Source organism: Penicillium atrosanguineum, assembly GCF_028827265.1.
Source record: "Penicillium atrosanguineum strain IBT 20685 chromosome Unknown utg000001l_segment0_segment0, whole genome shotgun sequence".
In the NCBI taxonomy this organism is placed as follows: Eukaryota; Fungi; Ascomycota; class Eurotiomycetes; order Eurotiales; family Aspergillaceae; genus Penicillium; species Penicillium atrosanguineum.
In genome coordinates, this window is record NW_026623133.1 from 4456849 (window position 1) to 4479053 (window position 22205).

The 22205-nt window shown below is 46.7% G+C and overlaps 6 protein-coding genes across 6 annotated transcripts; 4 read left to right on the top strand and 2 right to left on the bottom strand.

Moving 5' to 3' along the window:
- Positions 1-372: 372 nt before the first annotated feature.
- Positions 373-1014, bottom strand: N7443_001737 (uncharacterized protein; the record flags this gene model as incomplete). Its single annotated transcript, XM_056881793.1, has 1 exon — positions 373-1014. The coding sequence occupies one exon, from the start codon at positions 1012-1014 to the stop codon at positions 373-375; it is 642 nt and encodes a 213-aa protein (XP_056747031.1).
- Positions 1015-3931: 2917 nt separating this feature from the next.
- Positions 3932-5050, top strand: N7443_001738 (uncharacterized protein; the record flags this gene model as incomplete). Its single annotated transcript, XM_056881794.1, has 1 exon — positions 3932-5050. The coding sequence occupies one exon, from the start codon at positions 3932-3934 to the stop codon at positions 5048-5050; it is 1119 nt and encodes a 372-aa protein (XP_056747032.1).
- A 2662-nt stretch (positions 5051-7712) lies between these two features.
- On the bottom strand, positions 7713-8333 carry N7443_001739 (PaaI family thioesterase; the record flags this gene model as incomplete). Its single annotated transcript, XM_056881795.1, has 1 exon — positions 7713-8333. The coding sequence occupies one exon, from the start codon at positions 8331-8333 to the stop codon at positions 7713-7715; it is 621 nt and encodes a 206-aa protein (XP_056747033.1).
- Positions 8334-10037: 1704 nt separating this feature from the next.
- N7443_001740 (MFS transporter) lies at positions 10038-11612 on the top strand (the record flags this gene model as incomplete). Its single annotated transcript, XM_056881796.1, has 1 exon — positions 10038-11612. The coding sequence occupies one exon, from the start codon at positions 10038-10040 to the stop codon at positions 11610-11612; it is 1575 nt and encodes a 524-aa protein (XP_056747034.1).
- Positions 11613-13010: 1398 nt separating this feature from the next.
- On the top strand, positions 13011-14528 carry N7443_001741 (cytochrome P450; the record flags this gene model as incomplete). The annotated part of the gene is made up of 4 exons (XM_056881797.1): positions 13011-13119; positions 13174-13971; positions 14057-14320; positions 14377-14528. The coding sequence occupies 4 exons, from the start codon at positions 13011-13013 to the stop codon at positions 14526-14528; spliced, it is 1323 nt and encodes a 440-aa protein (XP_056747035.1).
- Positions 14529-18809: 4281 nt separating this feature from the next.
- N7443_001742 (uncharacterized protein) lies at positions 18810-19424 on the top strand (the record flags this gene model as incomplete). The annotated part of the gene is made up of 2 exons (XM_056881798.1): positions 18810-18851; positions 18912-19424. 2 exons carry the CDS (start codon positions 18810-18812, stop codon positions 19422-19424), a joined length of 555 nt encoding a protein of 184 aa, XP_056747036.1.
- Positions 19425-22205: the final 2781 nt, after the last annotated feature.

The following is a 22205-nucleotide window of genomic DNA, read 5'->3' on the forward strand; positions in this document are numbered from 1 at the left end:
ACCAGACGGTCTGCTGGTCGTGGTCTGGCAACGAATCTGGCCACTTGTGAAACACTGGGTTGTTGAAATATTTCAAGCATCTCTCTGTTTCAGCTACTTTCCTGCAAATTATGCTGTACTGGCCTGTGACAAATATCTTGGCAACTTTAATATACAAAAGGAGAAGAGTCGGACCGGGCACGAAAAAGGCGTGCAGCTCACGGGAGTCGACTATAGTACACGGTATTCCTCTCTTGTAGTTAACATAAACCCCTAGTTGGAGTCCGCTAGACTCCTTTGCTCGAATAGAAGATTCAAGAAAAGATAAGCCCCAGCCAAAAAGCCAAAGTGGGAGCAGTGGAAGTTAAAAGTCTCAATCATTTAATTTCAGTTCTAGGTAGCAAATCTACTTCGGGCACGCATTCGCTCACCGTATAGGTAGAGAAACGCCATGCCTACAATTCCTAAAACTGACACGCTAGCGAGAAGTGCCACACCCTTGGGAACCCCCAGATTGTTATACATATATGGAGTCACCATGATGAAGACGGCCGCAGTTGTTGAACGCACAAGATCGTTGGCAGCAAAAAGGGACGCTGCATACTTTGGATAGGATCGGGGGATATAAATAAGGAGTGCTTGATAAATGCCAAAGCTCGACGCGCTGTAAATAACGATTCCGATGGTGGGTATGCTCCAATGAATGGTGGCTCGTGCAGTCCAGGCGAATAGAAAGAGCCCCGTGGGAGTCAAAAAGGAGCCTAACAGAGCAGGAATCAAAATAGACTCCTGCGTAGAAGACGCCTGGTTGGCAGATTGGTGACGCTGAGGATGATAGTAATAAAGGTACATCAGGTATAGGAAGGCGCCGACACCACAACCCACAACAAGAGCGAGAAATATCAGACTGAACTGTGCTGGTGACATGTGGTAGCCTTCGGTGTAGATCAGTGGGAAAGCCTCGAAGAAGGAATAGTATATCGAATAGACAAATGAAGTGTAGAGACAAGTAAAGCCAATAGCTGGGTCCTTCATACTGATCTCCACCGGTTTTATAATGGAGTTCCCAATTGAATCCCAAAGGCCCCAGGGTTCCACTTCGCTGGGGGCATAAATGTTGGTAATACCTTTTTGTCGTCGCAGCAATTGTGCTCGTCTGATCAGGATGGTGTCTGGCAGAGTTTCTGGCAAAAGGCAGATTAAAAGAAGGAGAAACGGAGCAGCCATGCAGATGATCTGCCAGAAGGGCCATCTCCAATCCAAAGCTACCGCATGGGTAGCGAAAAGAGGGCCTAGTGCTGGTCCGCAATTTATGCAAACAACCCATAGGGTCAGTCCATAAGGCACCAGGTCTGGTGGGTACACGTCCCCAATAGAGGCGCCTGCAGTCGCCAAACAGGGACTTCCGAAGAATCCCTGGAGAAATCGTAGTGTTGCGATAGCTGGAAAATTATCCACCACTCCTAGCAGTATAGAAACCACGACAAATAGAAGAAAGGAGAGAACGTATGGAGGGTTTCGGCCAACGCGGGGAATTTCACTCAGTGGAGAAAATAACATGGGTCCGACGCCATCTTAATATACAATTAAAAGTTTAGCCAGGTATCAATGACTTTGAATAGTTCATGATCTGTCGGAGGGATACAACATACAACCAACCACATATAAGGAGAGAATCAGGGAGACGACCTCTCGAGAATGCCCAAATCTAATCATTATCGGCTCGTAGCTCATAATGCAAATCGAAGATCCGCAGTAAACAATAAAGGAATACAAGCTTTTCCAGTTGCGTTCGATCAGCATGAATAATAAAAATTGTCGGAAACGTGAACACCAGACGTACGAGATGATAACTGTAACCATGATCTTGCATTTCTTAGACCAGTTTTGTGGGTGCGTAGGATCCATGTCTCCATCCCAAGAAAGGATTATAGAGCCCGCAGCTAACTCGTGCTCTAGGCTTCCCAAACGACGGCTTTCCAAACGACCGCGATCTTCTGGAAATGGAGGTTCCTGGCATGTCGTGCCATCTCTTCTTTGGCTGGATATTGATCGGTAGCGCAATAGGTTAATGGCTCGGCCAACAGTCGTCTCCCAAAACCAGAAGGGCATCGGCATCTTGTCCGACCTTAAGGCAAATTATATTTAGTAAAGTAATTGATATGCGAACGGATACCTTGGCTTATATATGTATTGACGAGAATATGTAGTATTTCTTTGTCCCTCTGTGCCCCCACCCCCAGATACGGCTTTGTCACATGATAGACATTCCTTACTGGATAGGTGGGTCAGGCCTGTCGAAACGAAGATAAAAAGTGAGTGAAGATGAAGAGATAGGCCTCAATATCGAAACAATACAGAGAGTGCAGAGGATACAAACACCATTCAGCCAGTCATGTTCCCTCTTCCATGTATCGCTAGCGTTAGGTGAAATTTGCGAAAATGATTCCTACCCATATAAAAATAAACGAAACCTTGTTTTTATGCTACTACGTAGATTGTGTAACGCCAAATTGATTAGTATATGGGTATGGGACTCCTTCCCAATTAAACTCCATTGCTCATTCAATTATTATTATAATTAAAAAAAGAAAAAAAGAAAAAGAGAAAAAAAGAAAAACAAATCGCTCAGAGTCCCTTCCCTATAATTGCAAATAAAGCTCCTCTGACCAGCCTGTTCAAACGTTGCGTAATTTCGTTCTATTTATGAGTACTGTCCACTGTCGTACACACAGGCGAGGTTTGAGGACATAAAAAAACGCCCAGAACCCATGTTTGCCCAGATCCAGGCCTAACTTGAGGATTCTTGCAAACTGAATGTCTACCGCCAGAAGCTGGGGTGGTGAGTTTTACCAGGGTGAGTGATCATAACGCCAAAGCGCTTTCCGCTCATGCTGGCGGTGCATATGCGGGGCTCATTTTAGGAGACTGAGGCTAATTAGCGGGCCAGATGGGTTGCGCGTATGTGACACGTCATGGTTACTTATGCATCTACATCGGCGATGAAAACACCTGCCAAAGTTGTCTTTCTTGTATCGCAGGGGTTTCCGTCGTATCGCTTCTCTATCACACAATGGTTGATTGAGGGTATTAAAGTCCATGTATCAGGGCGCGAAGCTAGCAATTATGCACGGTTGTATTAGAAGCCAATCCAAAATGGGGTCACAGATTAGGCCATGTCAGAAAGAAGACAAGGCGCAGCGTCACAACCAATTATAGGTTCAGCTTCGCCAACGCTGATCTTGAAGTTCAGATCACGTTTCAGACCGACTTTTCTTTTCTACAGACTCCAACAAATCTACATAGTGGCCAATTGGGAACGACGAGAGAGCTCGCAACATGCCAAAAGTCAAGTTCTAAGGTTACCCATAGACACCCGCTCTTGCCCAATACTCGCTCACCGATATGCTTGCGCCAGTAGAAGTCAAAATTCGATTGACTCCTTACTTTAACTAGCGCTAAAGACGTATCATTTACGGTGTGCTACTGGAGACTAACCACTGACCATTTGAATTGGTGGATCTCAATTCACTTTGGTATACTTCTTTCAACCCCTATACGCCGATCTATCAGGAGATTCTAGTGGCCGAGGAGAGTGCTATATAAGGAGGCTCATAGAAAGCACTAACCAAGCATAAAGATTGCTCCGTCCTTATTATTGACTTCTATTCGTACAGGAAAGATGTGGGATTACTATGCCGGGAAGGTGTTGTTTGTCACTGGTGGCTCAGGATTTGTAGGAACCACTCTGGTCTACCGTTTGGTCACTCAAGCTCCTGTTGCTCACATCTATATTTTGTGTCGGGGTGGTTTACTGTAAGATGTTCCATGCTGAGCAAAAATCCTATCATATGAGTTAAGTGGTTGTTAACATTAGAACACTAGGAGGCTAATCCAGAAATGGAGCCAGTGGCTTCCACCAGAGACGGTAAACATAATGACTGATCCTAAAATGGTCACTGTCATGGAAGGAGATATGCTTCAGCCAGATATGGGGTTGAAAAGGCAAGATCTAAGGATACTACGGGCACAAATCAACGTGGTAATACACTCTGCCTCTTCTATCGCTCTTCTCAAATCCTTAAAGAGATTATTTGGGCCTATCATCGATTCCACGAGTCGACTAGCCCGTCTGGCGCTTGATTTTGATCAGCTTGAATGCTTTGTTTTTATCTCCTCGGCATATGCGAACGCCTATATACCTTCTCAAACCGACGGACTTTCTGGAATCAAGATCCAAGAGACTATATATCAATTACAAAGCATGGAAGCTGGTAAAAACGAAAATGAAGAATTGGAGCGGGAGTTACAAGATGTGCAGAAGACAGGAACTTCGTCTTCCTATGATTCACACAACTTCCCATGGGACTATGCATATGCGAAGCACCTAACAGAACGGCTGCTCACTCATGCATTTGCTGCATCTGATAAGCGTCTCCTCATCTTACGACCATCGATCATCGAACCTGCCCAGAGTTTTCCATACCGTCAATTCTGCTTACCTATGTCCACTCCCCATATCATATTTACGGCCGGGATTGCCCTCACCCCATCCAGAACCGCCTGCTTCTCGTCGCAATTCAAAGACCCATACCATCAATCGACTGTGGACTACGTACCAGTGGATGTTGTGGTCGACCGGCTACTAACTCATCTAGCCCAAGGAACTACAGGTCCAGTACATGCCGTTGCGGGTTTAGCCCGGATGTCGTTCGAAGCCACTTGGACCCGAACAACTATCCACCGCCGGATCCCTTGGGCCATCCAACCCAGATGGACGCGTCAATCTTGGCACTCCAAGCTCATCCATCCGCTTGGCCGTTTATACTGCACGATAGGTGCTTCTTTCGAATTCAGTGAGGAGAAAACCTTAGCCGTCTGGCAGCAGCTGTCTGACTCGGAGCGCCAAGGTCTGCACCTATTTACTGATATGGATACTCTTTATCATGACCATGAGCACATGCGGAGCGATCACATTTGGACGTGCATGGAGCATTTGACAAAGCGCCAACAATGGGCTCGGTGGATGTCAAAGTGTCTTTATCGTTCTCTGGCATCATTTAAATCCTAGGTGATGAGAGAAATAAAGACTTTCTGTTCCCCTCATGTCTCTAAGAGTGCTCGCTTCAGGAGTCAGCCCGGTTAGAAATTTCAACGTCCAATTTTTTTTTAACTAGCGATGATAGGTCCAGTGATCCCCGTCATATAGGCGGTTAGAGCCCCAAAAATCCCCTAGCACCCAAGAGGGCAAACAGTACCTGAATCTACCAGCTGGCGGAATATATTTGTGTGCTCAGAGATGATTATATTCTTTGGTGTTGAAAAGTCACCCACCAATGCTCCATATTATCATCGACAAATATCATAAAGAGCTCATACAAAATGTGAGTTTTAATTATCATCATGAAGACTAATCACGATAAAGACTCAAAATATCCTGCATATCTGTCTTTTGCGTGATTATTTCCACGAATTTGCGTAATTACTTGTTACCTCCCGTTCCTTTGGCCATAATCGACCTCCCAGCTGCGTGAGGTACAGCCATAGCCCTTGCCTGCACAGTGCATATGTCCTGCTATCTCAGAAAGACGGAACAGGTATAGACTGCGACATTGCCCATGGACGGGCTTGTGGGCAATGCCCATGGACATTATGTAAGCGGGCAATGCCCATAATGGGCCTGCCCGTGGACGGGCCTAGGGGGTAGGGCCCAACGCCCAACGCCCACTACGCCCGTCCATGGGCCTTTCTTGGCATCGAAAACGTGACTTATACTATTTATCCAATTTTCTTATATATGTGACACCCATAAGTCAGCAGGTTATGCGTCCCTTTTGGGCGATTTTATGTAAAATTAAGCGAGTGGGCATTGCCCAGCCCATTGTGGGCAATGCCCATGGGCCAAAATGGGCGGGCGTACCTAGACCCAAAATGCCCAAGGCCCACCGTGGACGGGCGATGGGCCTTACCTTAAGGCCCATGGACGGGCATTGTCGCAGTCTAAACAGGTAGCTTCCTCCTTGCATTGTGATACATCTGATTATCAGAGGATCGACGTAGCTGCGGTGAAGATCACCCAGCCCATTCTTCTCAGTGGATTAGGGTTCCTGTACCCAAATCTCTGAGCTTTAACAAGCCATTACTTCCAACATACCAGCCTATGAAAGACCGTTCTAGTAGTCGAAAACCGGCTCAAAGGATATGCTTATATAAGCAGTATTGATATATATTATATTTTTCCCTATCGCAATATATCATTTAGATTATAAAAGTAAAGACTATTTATTTTTAGCTATTTAATTAGATTTAATATAGAGGTTCAAAGTTGCGATCCCGAGACGGGTATGTTTAGACTTCCGCATAACTGTCAGGACCACTGACTGACGATACCAACTACGGCCTGAGGCATACTTAGATGCCATGGCAGTATCATGTTGTTGGGCTTCACCGCCCGCAGCCGGGCCAGTCTGTATTTAAGTGAAGCCCCGCTGGACCTGAGAAGGGCCAGCGTTCAGTTTATCTTACAATCCACTACATTGTATTACACGCATATGAAGGTGTCTACCTCGCTTACCCATCCTGACCTAGAGACTACTGCATGGTCTCACAATGTGATAACACGGCCTTGTATGGGGATACGAACGGTCACGTTACCCTACTTTTTCTGCCATACGGCACCGCCCTTAAGGCATATTTCTATCCTTTCGTACACTTACTTAGCAATACACACCTTTCCACCTCCAGAATCTCAATAGGAACCTCATTATAATTAAACGAAAATATCACAAACCCTGATTGTAATCAAATCACTCGGGAAACCCTAAGCCCATACTAACGGATGCTTAGTCAGTTGTAATGAACTTGATCACAACCACCCCCATGGGATAGGCCAGGCAAGGCTAAGGAGAAAGGGGGTAGAATCTAGATCTACTGTTAAGAAGGATCGGCTAAAGTGAATTCCTGGAGTTATTTCTTAAGTACGGAGATTGCCATAGTCGAGTCCAGGCCTAGCCACTCTTTACGATAGCCTTTTAGGTGGGTATTAAGGTAGGTAGGTGGAACAGCATACCCACAGGAGATGCATACCAGCACCTGGTATTCTGGGAGATAGCGAAAATATTCCATCATAGCCTCTGGTGGGATCGACGCATTCAGCGAGCAACGGCGGTTTAAGGGGATAACGCGATGTATTTGACCAAGAGTAGGAGAGCGGAGAGGAGGTGGAGAAGGCAGATGATGATGTGGTCCAGGCATCGATAGGTCGCTTGTCCATCGGGATCCTCATAGACCACCTAGATTGATCAACTGATAATCCTCAACGAACTTTACTAGGACGCGCTCGTTCCTAACCTACGCGTCGCGTGCGTGGCGATTTCCGGCAGAGTCAGTGGTAACTACTGGGGTGGAGCCTCCCACACCCCCAGGGAACCAATAGGTGTGCAGACAAGTCGGAGGGAGCCCTCCCTCCTTTAAGGCATTATGGATTAGACCGGGAGTGGTAAACCCTGTATAGACATGAAAAGATACATATAGTTAAGGTAGCCTGAATATGTTTAGTCGCGAAGAGCCAGGGTAAATGAATAACACATACACGCACAGTACCAATAAGACAGGGACACTAAATTCACTGAAGGTAGAAATTATATCGCCATTTGGAAGTAGGATAGATCAAAGCTTGATTTGTAGTGCTTTCAATCAGTGTTTAATAAGGATAAGCCTCCATATATTCCCAGCTAAATCATTGCACGTAGCCTTCCTCGCGTAATTGGCGCTTGATAAATCCCTTTGGCTTCCGCAACTACTTCACCGTCATCAAAGCTTCCAATCTGTCCTGCATTGGGCCCAAGGATTCCAATTTTTCCTTCTATCCACGCTTTACTTCCATCCACCTTCAGAACGTCTGCCTTCAGTACATAAAATTTATCCGTCGGGGCTGGCTTCCGGAATTTGACATTCAGATTAGCCGTCACTGTGATTCTATCCGAAAACAAGAGAAAAGAGCAGCTTGCCAATCCTTCATCTAGGATCGTAGCCAATAGACCGCCATGTACAACTCCAGGATAACCGCATACAGCAGCCCCGAGATAGAAGACTAGAAAGAGAGTCTTGCCATTCTTGTCGCGAAAGGAAAGTGGAGGCACAATGATCTTTCCCGGTCCTAATAGGCTCCCGGTAGTGAGCATGAGCGTCCGAGTAGCTTCTGGGATGCTTTCGTAGAATCGCTTTTCAGTGAAAGATATATTTGAGCGGATAGATTGGGTGAAAGGGTGCATTTGGAGCTGCTGTTCGACCTCCTTTGAGATCTCATCGTCGGGGATGTAGTGGACTGGTGATCGGGCTTGTTTGGTCGCCATATCAAATTCTATCAGTTGGAGAGATTATAGGAAGGGTAAATTTGGTCAATGAATGAAAATGAGCTTTTCTGAAAGGGAGTAGCTTATTGGGGTTGCCTCACAATGCCTGTAACCTCACGTGATGTCTACACCGACATTACTAGAGGGCCTCTTTCTCCTACAACTGCCTCACGAAAGTCAGTTGCTTGCCTCTGCGGGTAGCTCGTTATCTTTCAAGCAGTTAAGCCTCGATTTTGTCCCTCCCACCTTCCCTCTCTATATAGAATCCACTACAATACACAATACAGACACATTATCACCCTACAAGGGAGCGCGAACGGGGCCTATCTGACGCTACGGTCTACGACCGCAGCGACAGGTGACCCGCTATGGCCAAACTACAGTCTTCTTGCTCCTCTTAACTGCGTGAGGTCACCAATAAAGTAAGATCAATAACCAGGCAGGCAACTGATTTATATAAGCACCCGCATTGATCACCGTATTCAGAAACGCTTTCCATGTTGTGATCTTAATTTAAAAAGCCAAATCCACGCTATACAGGTAGTAATAAAATATCAAGCCTTGGGAGCTCTTTAGATTGGTATAAATTCTCACCGCCAGTCTCATGGGTGGCTACGAGTAGATGCTTAGATGCCGAATACCTACGTGTGCCAATAATATACGTGGCAACTACAAACCAGCTACATTTACAGTTACTATTTACTACTGGCTGAAAAAGAAAAAGAAATAATTATGGAAAAGGCCCCTTGCTTTAGATATTGCGTATATTGCGGACATACTATATGAAAAGTCTGTGCATTTACATAAAGAACCATTAGTTAAAAACCTTTTGACCTTCCGCACTTCATGTAAGCATGACAGTATGCAGAGATCCCTTGCCGCAAATATCACCGACAGCGCACGCCTACATGTGATATAAACCAAATCTCTCATCTAACTGCTCTTAGAACAGCCTCGCTATTTCAGACCCAACCAGTAATGGCAAACCCACCACTTCCTTTCCCAACTAATAGCAAGATGTGACAGAGCATTTGCCACGTCTCTCTCGTTTTCCCAAAATAAAGCTCTTCAAACAGTGGACTCGTGGATAACTATTGCTTAAGTGCTGGGTACCTTCCTCGGTATCACGCCTTCTTCTAGTAACCATGGGGGTCCTCCTACGTATCGCCCTTGAGAAAAGAATAACACAATGAGAAATGATCATGCTGCAAGGAACAGTATTGCACGTCGATGGATGCTTTATTGTATTCCTATTTCACGGTTTATTGGAGCCCGACTGCAGATAGACCTTAATGCCGAGTCAAGCATAAATGTATAGCATATTAGTTTCGGTTTTCTTGTCTACGCATCAACCCTTGCAGGTCCATCACGGCGCCAAAATCATTCCTTGGAGCCACGACCGTCTTCGCCTGACGACTAAAATGCAACTTGCTCTGCGTATAATGACTATATTTCAAAAAAAAAAAAAAAAAAAAAAGAAACAAATAATTGGTTCAAGTGATCGATCGTAGGTCTCAGGTTCTACCGCGAACCCTTACTTCGCGTACCGTGTGGGCATGATCATCTGAGACGAATGTGAATATTTATGTAAAGGGTTCACCTTTCCCTGGTCTGCATTGGAGACCGAGTGTAGGAATCAATCCTGTATCACAAGTCTACGACCCGGTCCAGTTCTTGCTGGAACTGGCCCTCTCATTAAGCATCATGACTGAGAGCATTACCCTTGAGTCATTTGGGGCCCTTTATCGGCAGCATATACCGTACTGGCGGTTGCTGACCGATCAAGGAATCATCACCCGGGAGATTCTTGCATTCGAATATGTCGGCGCTGGCACTGATAACGATCCCTTTGCAGTGACCTGGATCCCAAACGACCCGAGAAATCCACTGTTGTTTAGCACGGTCAAGAAGGTGATCATAACCCTGGCTATCTCTTTCTCCACTTTGACTGTTTCTTTGACCTCCTCGGCCTATAGTGGCAGCATTCACCAAGTTATGTTATATTTTGAGGTTAGCACCGAGGTCGCCACCGTGGGCCTCTCTTTGTTTGTATTTGGGTTTGCTGTTGGGCCCTTGTTCTGGGCTCCACTCAGTGAGGTGCTCGGGCGACAGTTGCCTTTCTTCATCAGCACATTAGGAATGGCTGTCTTTTCCGCGGGTTGCACCGGGGCCAGAAATATTGAAACGCTTCTCATCCTTCGTCTCCTGGCGGGCGCATTTGGTTCATCTCCGCTCACTAACGGTGGTGGTACCATCTCGGATATGTTTGTGGCCCGACAACGCGCATTGGCGATCAGTCTCTACGCCGCCGCCCCCTTGTTGGGCCCTACCTTGGGCCCCATAATTGGAGGGTTCATAGGCATGAAGGCTGGGTGGCGATGGGTAGAAGGTTTCCTTGCAGTGACGGCCGGACTGGTATGGCTTACCATCAGTATCGCTGTGCCGGAAACCTATGCACCCTTACTTCTGCGTCGTCGCGCCAAGACCCTATCGCGCGTTACGGGCAAGGTATATCACAGCAAGTTTGATTTGGGCAGAGAAAAACAGTCCACATACCGGCTGCTGTCAAATTCCATGTCGAGGCCGTTGATATTGCTCTTTAGCGAGCCAGTTGTGCAACTCTTCTCGGTTTATGGAGCTATTATATATGGCACGCTATATATGCTTTTTGCTGCCTTTCCGATCGTCTACGAAGAAGGAAGAGGATGGAACCCGGGTGTGGGTGGGCTGGCGTTTCTCGGCGTCATGATTGGGATGATCTTTGGCATGTTAATGACTATCCCGGTTAATATACTTTATCGGCGCGTGCAAGATGCGAATGAAGGATACGCGCCCCCAGAGGCCCGTCTGCCAGGGATGATGCTTGCTGCGATTGTCACTCCTATCGGCCTATTTTGGTTTGCCTGGACTAACTCAGAGACCATTCAGTGGAGTGTAAGTGTTATTGCCGGTGCACTATTTGGGTTTGGCATTGTTCTGATCTATCTGGGTATCATGAACTATCTTATTGACTCCTACACAATTTACGCTGCCTCGGTACTGGCCGCAAGTGCCATCCTGCGCTCTGTCTTCGGCGCGGCCTTCCCGATTTTTACCAATTACATGTATCGAAGCCTTGGTATCCATTGGGCATCCTCCATCCCAGCATTTCTCACTGTCTTGTGTATGCCGGCACCCTTTCTTTTTTACAAGTACGGGCCGGCGATCAGAGCCCGTTGCAAACACTCTGCCAAATCCCAGATCTATATGGAAAGGTTATATGCGAATGCGGCTTCATAGTTTAGAATAGCTGATATGTTTCCGTCTTGCATAGTGACATTGGAACGTCCTCGCAACTACATGGGGGATAAAAACATGGAAGGAGACGTTAATGCGAGAAAATCGGAGTGGATACTCTAATTGAGACAATAATTCAGCTTTTTAAAAAAGTGAAATAATTATAAAAAGGGTTCTTTTGAGAAGAAAACAAAACTATAAGTGAAATTTGAAAAGAATAGGCGTTGAAGAGTAAAGTTGAAGAAAAGATCACAGAGTCACCATGCAAAAGATTATGCAACCTTATGAAGCTCCAGCCCCGGCGATGGTCGTAATTCACGACTATTTTAATACCTGTGATGAAGCCTTTTGAATGCTGTACTTTATTTGCGGACCACTTTGGTCAGGTCTAGGGTAGAAAAGGCTTTTGGCTATCGAAAATCTTCGAGGAAAAAGGCAGCTCCTTGGGGAACTATTCTCCCTTTCATATGGGGAGGATCCTAATACCCCTTCCCTTACCACTAATTATATTTGCACATATGCAGATGGCGATTGTTGCTCATCTCTCCATTACCGTCTATGCACTAGACCGCATTTGAATTGACATAGGCCTACATAAGCAGCCCATCCTATAAGTCATCACCGCATAGACGGCTATTGTTACCATACAACATTTCCAGCAATACCAGTTAATCATGCACAATCTCAGTTGTTGGATTCATGGAATGTTCTGTAAACTAGATATATCGTGAGCAAACTCTGGTAGCAGCCCTCTAGCGCTATACTTTGACTATTTTCACACTATGCTACAAAAACATCATGATTAAGAAGTAAAATTCGGTGAAGAAGCAAATGTCGGTGAAGAAATAAACTTGGGTGAAGAAGCAAACTTCGGTGAAGAAGCAAAATTCGGTGAGTAGATGTCCTCCACTCCAATGCTAGTCAGAATTGCTGCATAAGTGATCTACGCTTTCCTGTCCCCTTTGTATAATATTTCAGGCCTACGCAATCAAATTGGGCACTGGAAACGAATACTTATATAGCGTGTAAGAGTGGAAAACGGCTAGTTAGAAGAAAAAAGATTATTCTCGGCCGAAATCAAATTCCTCAAGCGCCTCAGCCTGACTACGGACTTGAATCCCCATCTCTGTGCCAACACCAACCATGTCTCACAGCCCCCCCCCTCCTCTGTTCAATTATACCTATTCATACTTTCATAATCTCATTTCGATGGACAACCCATTTCTGCCCACTCTATGGTATCATTACGTGCCTGCTATCGCCCCTGTCTTATGCTTTGTCCTATACAAAACAGTTTCTCTCCTTAGGGCTCGGGCTACTCGATACAAAATCTTTCACGAGTATCGATGTCAACCCCTCCGCACGTACCCTCATTCAGATCCTATTTTTGGACTTGACATCATGTGGGAGGCCTTCATTAGTTTGAAGAGACGCACGTACCTTGAGGACAACCAAGAAAGATTCAGATTATATGGCAATACCCTCCAATATAAGGTGCTTGGAAGGAGAAGTGTGTAAAAACTCCGTCAAAGTACGTGGCTGCCGGCTGATTATAAAATCACAGTCATCAAGACCGTGGATCCCAAAAACATCCAGACCATTCTCGCACGGAACTTCCAAGACTACTCACTTGCGAATCAGCGGCAGGGGTTCTTGTCCATTCTGGGACATGGGATTTTTACTACTGATGGCCAAGCTTGGAGCGACTCGCGTTCAATGCTGCGGCAGAATTTCAAGGGCATACACGAACGGGTGGAAATGTTTGAACCACACATCACCAAAATTTTTAATGCTATCCCTACAGATGGAACAATTGTTGATCTCCAGAGCCTATTTTGTGATCTGACCTTGGACACAGCTACTGAATTCCTCTTTGGGGGATCAATAGATTCTTTAAACATGGGAACTGGTGGACATCGTGAACAGAGCTTTGCCCTAGCATTCGACTATTGTATGGCTCAACTGGGAAATGACATTCGAACTGGCCGACCAGTTTGGTTTCCGGATCAAAAGCTCAAACGTTATACTAAGGTCATCCATAGATTTGTTGACGTGTACGTTCACCGCGCTTTGGAGGTGTCAGACCACAGCGAAAACAACATTGAGCAAAAGCATCCCGTTTTTCTTCACGACTTGGCCAAAAAAACCAGAGATCCCATTGTCCTGCGTTCTGAGGCACTCAACATCTTACTCGCTGGCCGCGATACGACCGCCAGTCTCCTGAGTAACATGTGGCATACACTAGCCAATCAACCAGATATTTGTCAAAAGCTTCGCTCTGAGGTTGACGCGCTAGGTGGGCATCGACCAACCATTCAGCAGATTAAATCTATGGAGTATTTACGTTTTTTCATTAACGAGTGTACGTGGATCTATACATCTTGGGAGTGAAACCCTTGTAGCACCCCACATTGCTTGGTGAATATATGATAACATGGATCATTTAGCTCTCCGTCTATATCCAGTCGTACCAGCAAACATCCGTACGGCAGTCCGGGATACGATACTTCCCGTCGGCGGTGGGCCTGACGGAAAGTCTCCTGTCTTCGTTCCAAGGGGAACGTCAGTGTCTTATCACCCATATGCCTTACATCGGAGAGAGGATATATTCGGACCCGATGCGATGGAATTCAAGCCTGAGCGTTGGAAGAAACTAAGACCTGGTTGGGCATACATACCGTTCAACGGAGGACCTCGCATCTGCCTTGGACGTAAGCTTCACTTCAAGCAATCTCAGGCTCTTTCACCTAACACGTCACGAACATAGAGCAACTTGCCCTCGCCGAAGCCTCATACACAACAATTCGGCTCCTCCAAGAATTCAAGACTATCGAGGCTCGTGGTCCTAGAGAATGGCGAGAGCACCTCACACTCACCTGCACAAGCGGTGTCGGGGTAAAGGTTGCTCTTGGCCGCTGACTTGTGATTTTCAATGCGCTGTTAAGGGATGTGAGGTTTTGGTCACCTATCCCATGGGGGTAATTGCAGTGAACTTGACTGCAATTTAGTGAGCATCCGTCTGTATGGCATTAGGTTTTCCCGAATGACTTGACTGCAATTACATTTCAAAGTTGACTGCAATTAGCTTCCCAACGGATTTTGCCATCCAGATTTCCGCTAGTGTAAGTTTCACCATTTATTTAGATTTTTCCCACGTTTCAAGCCCATTCCACGATTCCATAGGCTGGTTATACGAATTCGAAGTAGAGGAGTTTTTTGAGAGGGTCCCGCCCGACTATAGTAGTAGTAGTAGTAGTAGTAGTATTCTTTAACCCGGTAAAGCTCACTTTAAATACATGCTGCTATGCGGGGTGCTTCGAGCCATGCCCGAAGCGGAAGATAATGACTTTCCCTATTGCCACTGGGACAGGGAAGCCCATTCTCCCTTGCAATTTTGCAGCAAAGCTGCAGAATTGCGTACGGGGTGGAGGAACTGGAGTATGGAAGTTTTAGTAGTCGAAAACCGGCTCAAAGGATAGTCTTATATAAGCAGTATTAATATATATTATATTTTTCCCTATAGCAATCTGTCTTTCAAATTATGGAAATAAAGACTATTTATTTTTAGCTATTTAATTAGATTTAATATAGCGGTTCAAAGTTGCGATCCCGAGACGGGTACATTTGGTCCAAAATTCCCAAAGCGGACATGGTCCAAAATATAGGAGAATAGCTTAGTCCGAAATACATAAGGTCACTCCTACATTTCGGACTACGCTATTCTCCTATATTTCGGACTAAGGCCTTCTCCTCTATTTTGAACCACGCCTTTCTCCTATATTTTGAACTATACCTTTCTCCTATATTTTAAGCCACTATTGTAGTGGTGGAACGCATGACATAATGTTGGAATTTGGACCAATGCTACATTAGGTGAAGGTATCCTCTTATTCAACATAAGAAGAAGAAGAAGAAGAAGAAGAAGAAAAGAAAGAGATGCGAACATGATTTACCCCTCCAAACCACTTACCCCTCTTTACCCCACCAGATCGATGACATATCCCTCATCATGCCATCAGTTCTATCACATTTCCTTCCCTGATTCTATTCTGTTTATCTGATATAAAGCATGTGACTTTGACCACTTTCTGTCTATAAATACGCGCGAGACTCTATACCTACAGTCGTGACCTTGTAACAACCTAAAATATAGGAATTGGGACCTGAAATAGACATCATATTGTAGAACTCAGCTTAAAGAATGTAATGATACCCTCCAATTTTCTTTATACAATCTGGTTATTAAGTTATTCATCCTTAAATTTCCTTAATTCGGTTGATTCTGCCGTCGCGAACTCACTAGCCGTATGGGGCGGGATGGATGCGGGGAAGGACCGCCTTCCTAAATAAGTTATTTTCGTGATCTACGCTAATACCGGATAGGTTATTTTCGTGACCTAAGCTAAACCTAATTAGTTACTTCTTAGGGGTTTAGACCCCTAACGCTCGTCTAGCGCCTCCCTACTCGCCTAGGTATTTCCTCTATTTAGCCCTAAAAACACCAATTGTCATTCTAAGAGTACCGCGGACGTAATCACTCTCTAAGTCCTCTATACAGGAAAAGGACATATTGATAATTCTAAAGATTCCCACGCGACACCGCGGGTGGTGTCGATATCTTAAGGTCTGCTCGGCGCTATTCGTAGTTCTCTATTTTATAACACCCGTAAGCTTCTCAACTAAACAAAGTCACCGAAACCTTCTACAAAAACACCAAAAGACACACTGATCAAGTATTATACATTTCTAACCTAAATCTCTCCTAATGTATTCGCAATCCGCTGTAGCATCGCTGGGCTTATTGAGATCTGCCTAAACTCCTTTGGTATTAGGATTTCTTATCTAAAAGTCGGGATCATTAGTATGTATTCCATTTTCTTATCCTATTCCGAGTATCTCACCTTAACATCCAGGCCTTAATCGTCCGTAGTTTATCTTTGAGATCGACCTAGGTCCGATCCTTTAATTGCGGCTCCGCCATTTAGTCATCTATCGCCTTAATCTGGGCCTAGGAATTTCCGTGTTCAAACCATAGTCTTAGTAACCGCTTCACCTCTCTATTCCGCTATTTTAGATGGTGGCGGTATGGTCGACCTGCGACACGCTCTTAAGCCTGGCGTTTCGGAGGTAGGTTCCTTCTTATATGCTTTAAGACCTCAGATTCCCTTTCTTACCTCTCTGCCTAGTAGGAAGGGTCAGGTTTCCGTAATATCCCTCGCGAGAGTAGTTCTGCTTTGCGCCCTAGTCGACTCGCCAGTATCTTATTCACATTTATCTCGTGGATCACACTAGCATCGGTGCCATCTAGCGTCGGCTCGGGTTGGTCGTCGGACCAATCTTCCCCTATCGTTGTTGCTCGTCTCGTTCGTTCCGAGCTCTCTGGTCTCTCATTATTCTACTTAGGGGGCTCTGGGGAACTATTCCTCGTTGCGGTCTCGCTCCTAATACCGGTTATTAAGGAGGCCCGTACAGTCGTAGCTCGTGGTATCCATTCATAGACACGGTCATTTAACTGCTCTGATAGTAAGGTTTCCGAATGTCGAGTTGATATCTCGCGTAATATAACAGGGTCAAGCCCTCCGCCACGGTCAGCCTAAGGAGTGCCAATATGACTTAATGGCGTAGGTACACGAGAGGCTGAGCTAGAGAGACTCGGTTGACTCGATAAATTCCTTTCTTTATCGCGTCCGCTATGTGGCGGTTTTAGCGACACCCATACCTTTTCGCGGTCTAGTCCCGCCGGTGGCGGTAAATCCCGCTGATCCGATTGAAGTATTACAGTATGCTATTAACTCTCCCGCCTATGTGTGCTACTCGACCCTGTGGTAGGCAGGATCGCCTTACTCTTGAGCTTTGTCAACCACCCTAACGTCCCTTGCGATCGAGATATTACTTACGATCGTATCGAGGATCGTCGAGGTTCCTGGTCATTGTCTGAACTCAAAATCTTAATAACTCTTCCTACGTCTAGCGTCGGTCGAGTGTTTTGGGCGGTCGCGTTTGAAGTATCGCGACGTACCTCGTCTACTCCTATAGTTAAATAAGTCGCTCTCACGTCTCGTAGCTAAAAATATACCTTAGAAATCCCGTATAGTTCGTCGGGCTCGATTGGCTCGGACCTTCTTAATTTTCTATATCCCATAAAGCCCCCTAACCTTTGTAGTGGTCGGTAGCCGGTTCGAGTTAACAGTTAATAGGGATCTAGCGTCCGTTTAGCGCCCGCTCGCTCTTTTGCTAGCTATAGACATATTCCGAGGACGGTAGATAGGAGAGGGGTTGGGTTTCACAGTAGGAGAAGAGTGATAGAAAAATAAGTTAGTTCCGAGAATTCTAGGAACGGGGGATGGTAGGTAACCCCTAAATTTCGAGCGCCCGACTAAAGTGTGTAAGCAGACCTATTAATATAGGATAAAGCCGTGTTAACGGGTTAGCATAAGCGCTAGGAAACGATTAATCACATTATAATCAGATTCTCCGTAAGAGACTCTTGGATTCAATCCTTCTTTTTCGTCCACCCAAGCTGAACGCCTAAATATGCTCCCTCGTGGGCGTCCTCGGCTACATAAAGACGACCATAGTCGGTGGCGGACTCATACAGCTTATCGCCGAGGCTAGCAGGCTACCGGCTTAGTTTCGGCCGATCCTTTCCCTTATTTTCTCTTTTATGACCCTCGTGCCATTCCAAAGGCTCCCCTAGCCGATAGTCCCGCTAGAACGGTCCTAGACAGCGTTCACGACGCCCTTAACGCTATATCGCTCCCACGCGAGACGGATATTCTTTCTATAACCTCGCCCGTTGAGGAGACGGCAGACCCAGTCGTGGAAGACGAAAACATTCCTGGCTTTAACGATGAACTGCCAGATAATAGTAGTTTATTATCTCGTGTACGATTCATGTAGCTATACTAATATATGAATCTTATAGATTCTCCCTAAATATATCGACCCCCAATAGTCGAAACGATAGTCGAAACAATACCCCCGAGCCCTGAGCTAGGCCCAAGCCTATCACCCCTTTACCCCACTAGCGAAATATTATCTCTAAGGCCACTCGACCAAGTGCTAGCCATCGCGTTAAGCGTAGGTGTTAATTAGTTACCTCCTGGACCACTCGCTATGGCTCTTGTCGACCAGTTCGAACAACCCTATCGGTGCTAGCAACATCCTAGTGCACCACCCTCTAATCAAGTCTCTCTATCTATGATCTATGGGTGGTCCTGCCCTAATGTTCTCTCTCAGCCGGTAATCGCCTAGTATAGGGTCGATTGGAATATCCTATTTCCTAACGAATAATGGCGGAAGGTATTCACCGGCCTTCCAGACGACTATCCTATATCTCTTATCGAGCCTTCTCCTCTCACTCCGCCAATCAGTCTCGATCTTGAGTCCAATAATATAGGAAATGCCGAGAACTTCGAGGTCTGGCTAGATATCGATAGCGTAGGGGGAATTGCCTCGAATTTAGCTGTCGCGCGGGAGGGCATCGCGTGGAAAGCTGGTCGCGACGCGATCAGTAACCTTCGGAGCTCCCTATACCTTGATTACCTGCCAGTTCGCTGGTATGATCCTTCTAGTAGACGGCACCGAAGCCGCCATCGGCCTATTCACCAAATTCCTTACCTCCTATTTGGGGAATTAGCCAGCTTCCGCGAGGTTGAACTTTATCTTATCTTCCCCGGACTTTACGACCCTACCCGGGACTACTGGGTGATCACCCTAGAGGAATACGAGGTATGGACAAACCGGATCTTTATGCCCTCGTTAGGAAAAGTCTATCCCAATACGACCGTCCAGCATATGCCATCAAGCGCGTAGCATATCCGGCTTAATGGTACTATAGCGTCGGTGGAAGGTCGGGCTCATAGGGCACTAGATACCTCGTATACGTAGAATTTCCACTATCCCCTTTAAGCCGAGCTCCTCCCCGCGCTTTGGGACGAAATCCAGGCCTGCACTACAGAGACCGGGCTCACTTAGTTCCAAGACGCCTCAATCGTACTTACCGCGAAGAACCTTAAGCTCTCCACTTGGGGCCGCACCTGGATATAAGCGCGCGACCTCTTCTTCCGGAGGTGGAATCGAGCCGTTAATGCAGCGTATCTCTAACAAGACTTTTACGATATTGCTAAGGAAGTGGTGCCAGCTAGCCCGACTACCGCGTAGGAAGATACCCTATCTCTGCCCCTCACCCTAAGCTGGCGTCGTTACTGTCTGGACGGATTTTGTCGCTGGCTAGCCCAGCGTGCGGCGGAATCAGGGTCTCTCTCTAACGAGTCTTCGTCTCTGGTGGCATCAGAGCCCTATATAGATCCTATAGAACCATCTAGTAATCCTGAGGACAATCAGTCAGACGATTCATCTACCGAGGAAGACTTAGCGGCTGCAGAACCTCCCGCTGAGGAGCGCCCCGCCTGGCGATAAGAGTTCTACCCCTAGTCTCTTACCCGGGATCAAGGCTCTCTCACTATGGCGCCTTTCACGCGAAGTCCCCTTCGTAAAGGGGGGTTTATTATACGGTTAGCTCTATAATACGTCCAAAGATATTTTTGCCGCGGGAAATGTTTATCCGTTCGCGAATCAACGGCTTGACACACTTGTATTAGATCCTAGTATGCTCCGCTCGTGGCAGCATGTTGGTGGTACCGTCAGCTATTCCCCCCTAGCTCTGATTCGCGCGTATCTCCACACCAAGTAGCGCTACCATACCGCCCTCCAGGGTTATCGGTCTCGCTTTTATGGCACACGGGAGGAATACTGGGTCACCGGCGCCATTCTAATAGCGATGGATGAGATCCTTCAGTAGCGTTATCTTACCTATCTCCCCCTCCTAGCCCCCTAAGGCCCCTATCCGTTCTTTGCCCATCCGACTCTATTGATCCAGGACTGGTGGCGCTGGAATATCAATAAGCTCTGCCTCGGGTTTGAGATGACCTATAGTCTCTGGGATCGCACCGTTGTGCATTGGGAGCATACCCGGGTGATAATGATGTTTCTTAAGTGTCTTGGCTTCGTATATAGCGGGTAGGGGAAACATCTTCGCTAGAGCCTTGGCCTCTGGATCGACTGGCGTCACCGGCCTCCCCCAGAGGGGTTAGATACCGAACAGGTCTAGGAGGGGATAGGGATGGGTAATTGGCTCGAAGGGTCTAGGTATGCCTGGTTAGCGGACAAGGTCGACTGGGCTATGATGGTGTTCCGTCCGTTCTGCCGTCGCTATATAGTTTTTAATACTCCTAGTGTCCAGTCCGCCTACCACGGGCGGTATTAGGAGGTGAAGGAAGCTAAGGCGGAGTTTCTGCTCTTCCATGATATCACCCTGCGCCTCCATAAGTATCTCCCAGATCCAGATCGGTTTGCGTTGCTTCTCCAACTCCTTTGTGATCTCTGTCTACGAGCCTTCCGCCAGGAGGTCTTCCGTCACCTTGCCTATCGTAAGACCACTTAGCCCCTCCATTCCTAACGGATCGCTATAGCCCGGTTAGGGAATATTCCGTTGACCTTTACGGGGGTGCGGTCTATCTTTGAGAGTGGGATTCTAGAAGACGACCTCCACTTCGCACATAAGGCGTATATTAAGGTGACCTATATCGATACCCTTTTTATCTGGCTCTAGGGCTGGGATAGGGATGGCAATCAGGGCGACTGGCCGCGGAAGCACTGAGAGTATAAGCCCTACCGAATTCTCTATCGCTAGTGTTATGGAATCATCGCGTAGACCTATGGCATAAGGCAAGCCCGGGCGTGGCGCTAACTGGTCAAGGATACGTGGATCCGAACTCACTGGATCTTGCTATACCCGAGCAATAAGACGTTCTAGTCCCGTACCCGTGACGGGAAGCTCTAGACCTGGTCGAGTATCCATCTTGGTGTTATAGCATTCTACTAGCGGTAGGGCTCCGGGTCTCTGTCCTTTTCCTCCGACGATTGGGATATACTTCCGGTTACTAGGTAGGAATACGGTATTACCATATGCCCGTTCCAAATTACGCTTCCTATCATTCCAGAAGATCTCGCGCCTATCCTTGCAGTTATAGAACTATCGTCACCCACGATTTCCCGCCCCGAAATCCCTCTCCCACACCGGGGTATGCGTGACACCGCCCTCCTTCAGTATCTCCGTAAAATCACGCCCGTATATCGTGAACTACGCTCTTTCTGCCGGCGAAAAGAAATTAATAAGGACAAAGTCTATGGTAACCCGAAATGGCTCCAGCGATATCTCGTTTATCACCTTCGGGCCTCTATCGTTACGCTCCAGTAGGAGATTACCAGTCTCGACTATCCAATTATTAGGAGTCGGTAGCGGGCTTGATATCGACCTAGCTAGGAGAGTCTTGGGTGGCTCACTCCTTAGCTTAATAATGAGGACTCGGATTTATATAACTACCGCGCTCACCGAGAGCGACTAAACCGCCGCCTACGGCGAATGCGTAACCGCCTCTAGGAGGCCGAACGGGCGCTAGCGGTATGCCGGGATGCCTAGTTAATTATTACTTGTTACCGGCTATCTCACGAAGGCCCTTTGAAGGGGATGGACTAGAAGACGTGGAAAAGGGAGCACGCACGCTATGAGGAAGCACTTTGGCGGTAGATTTT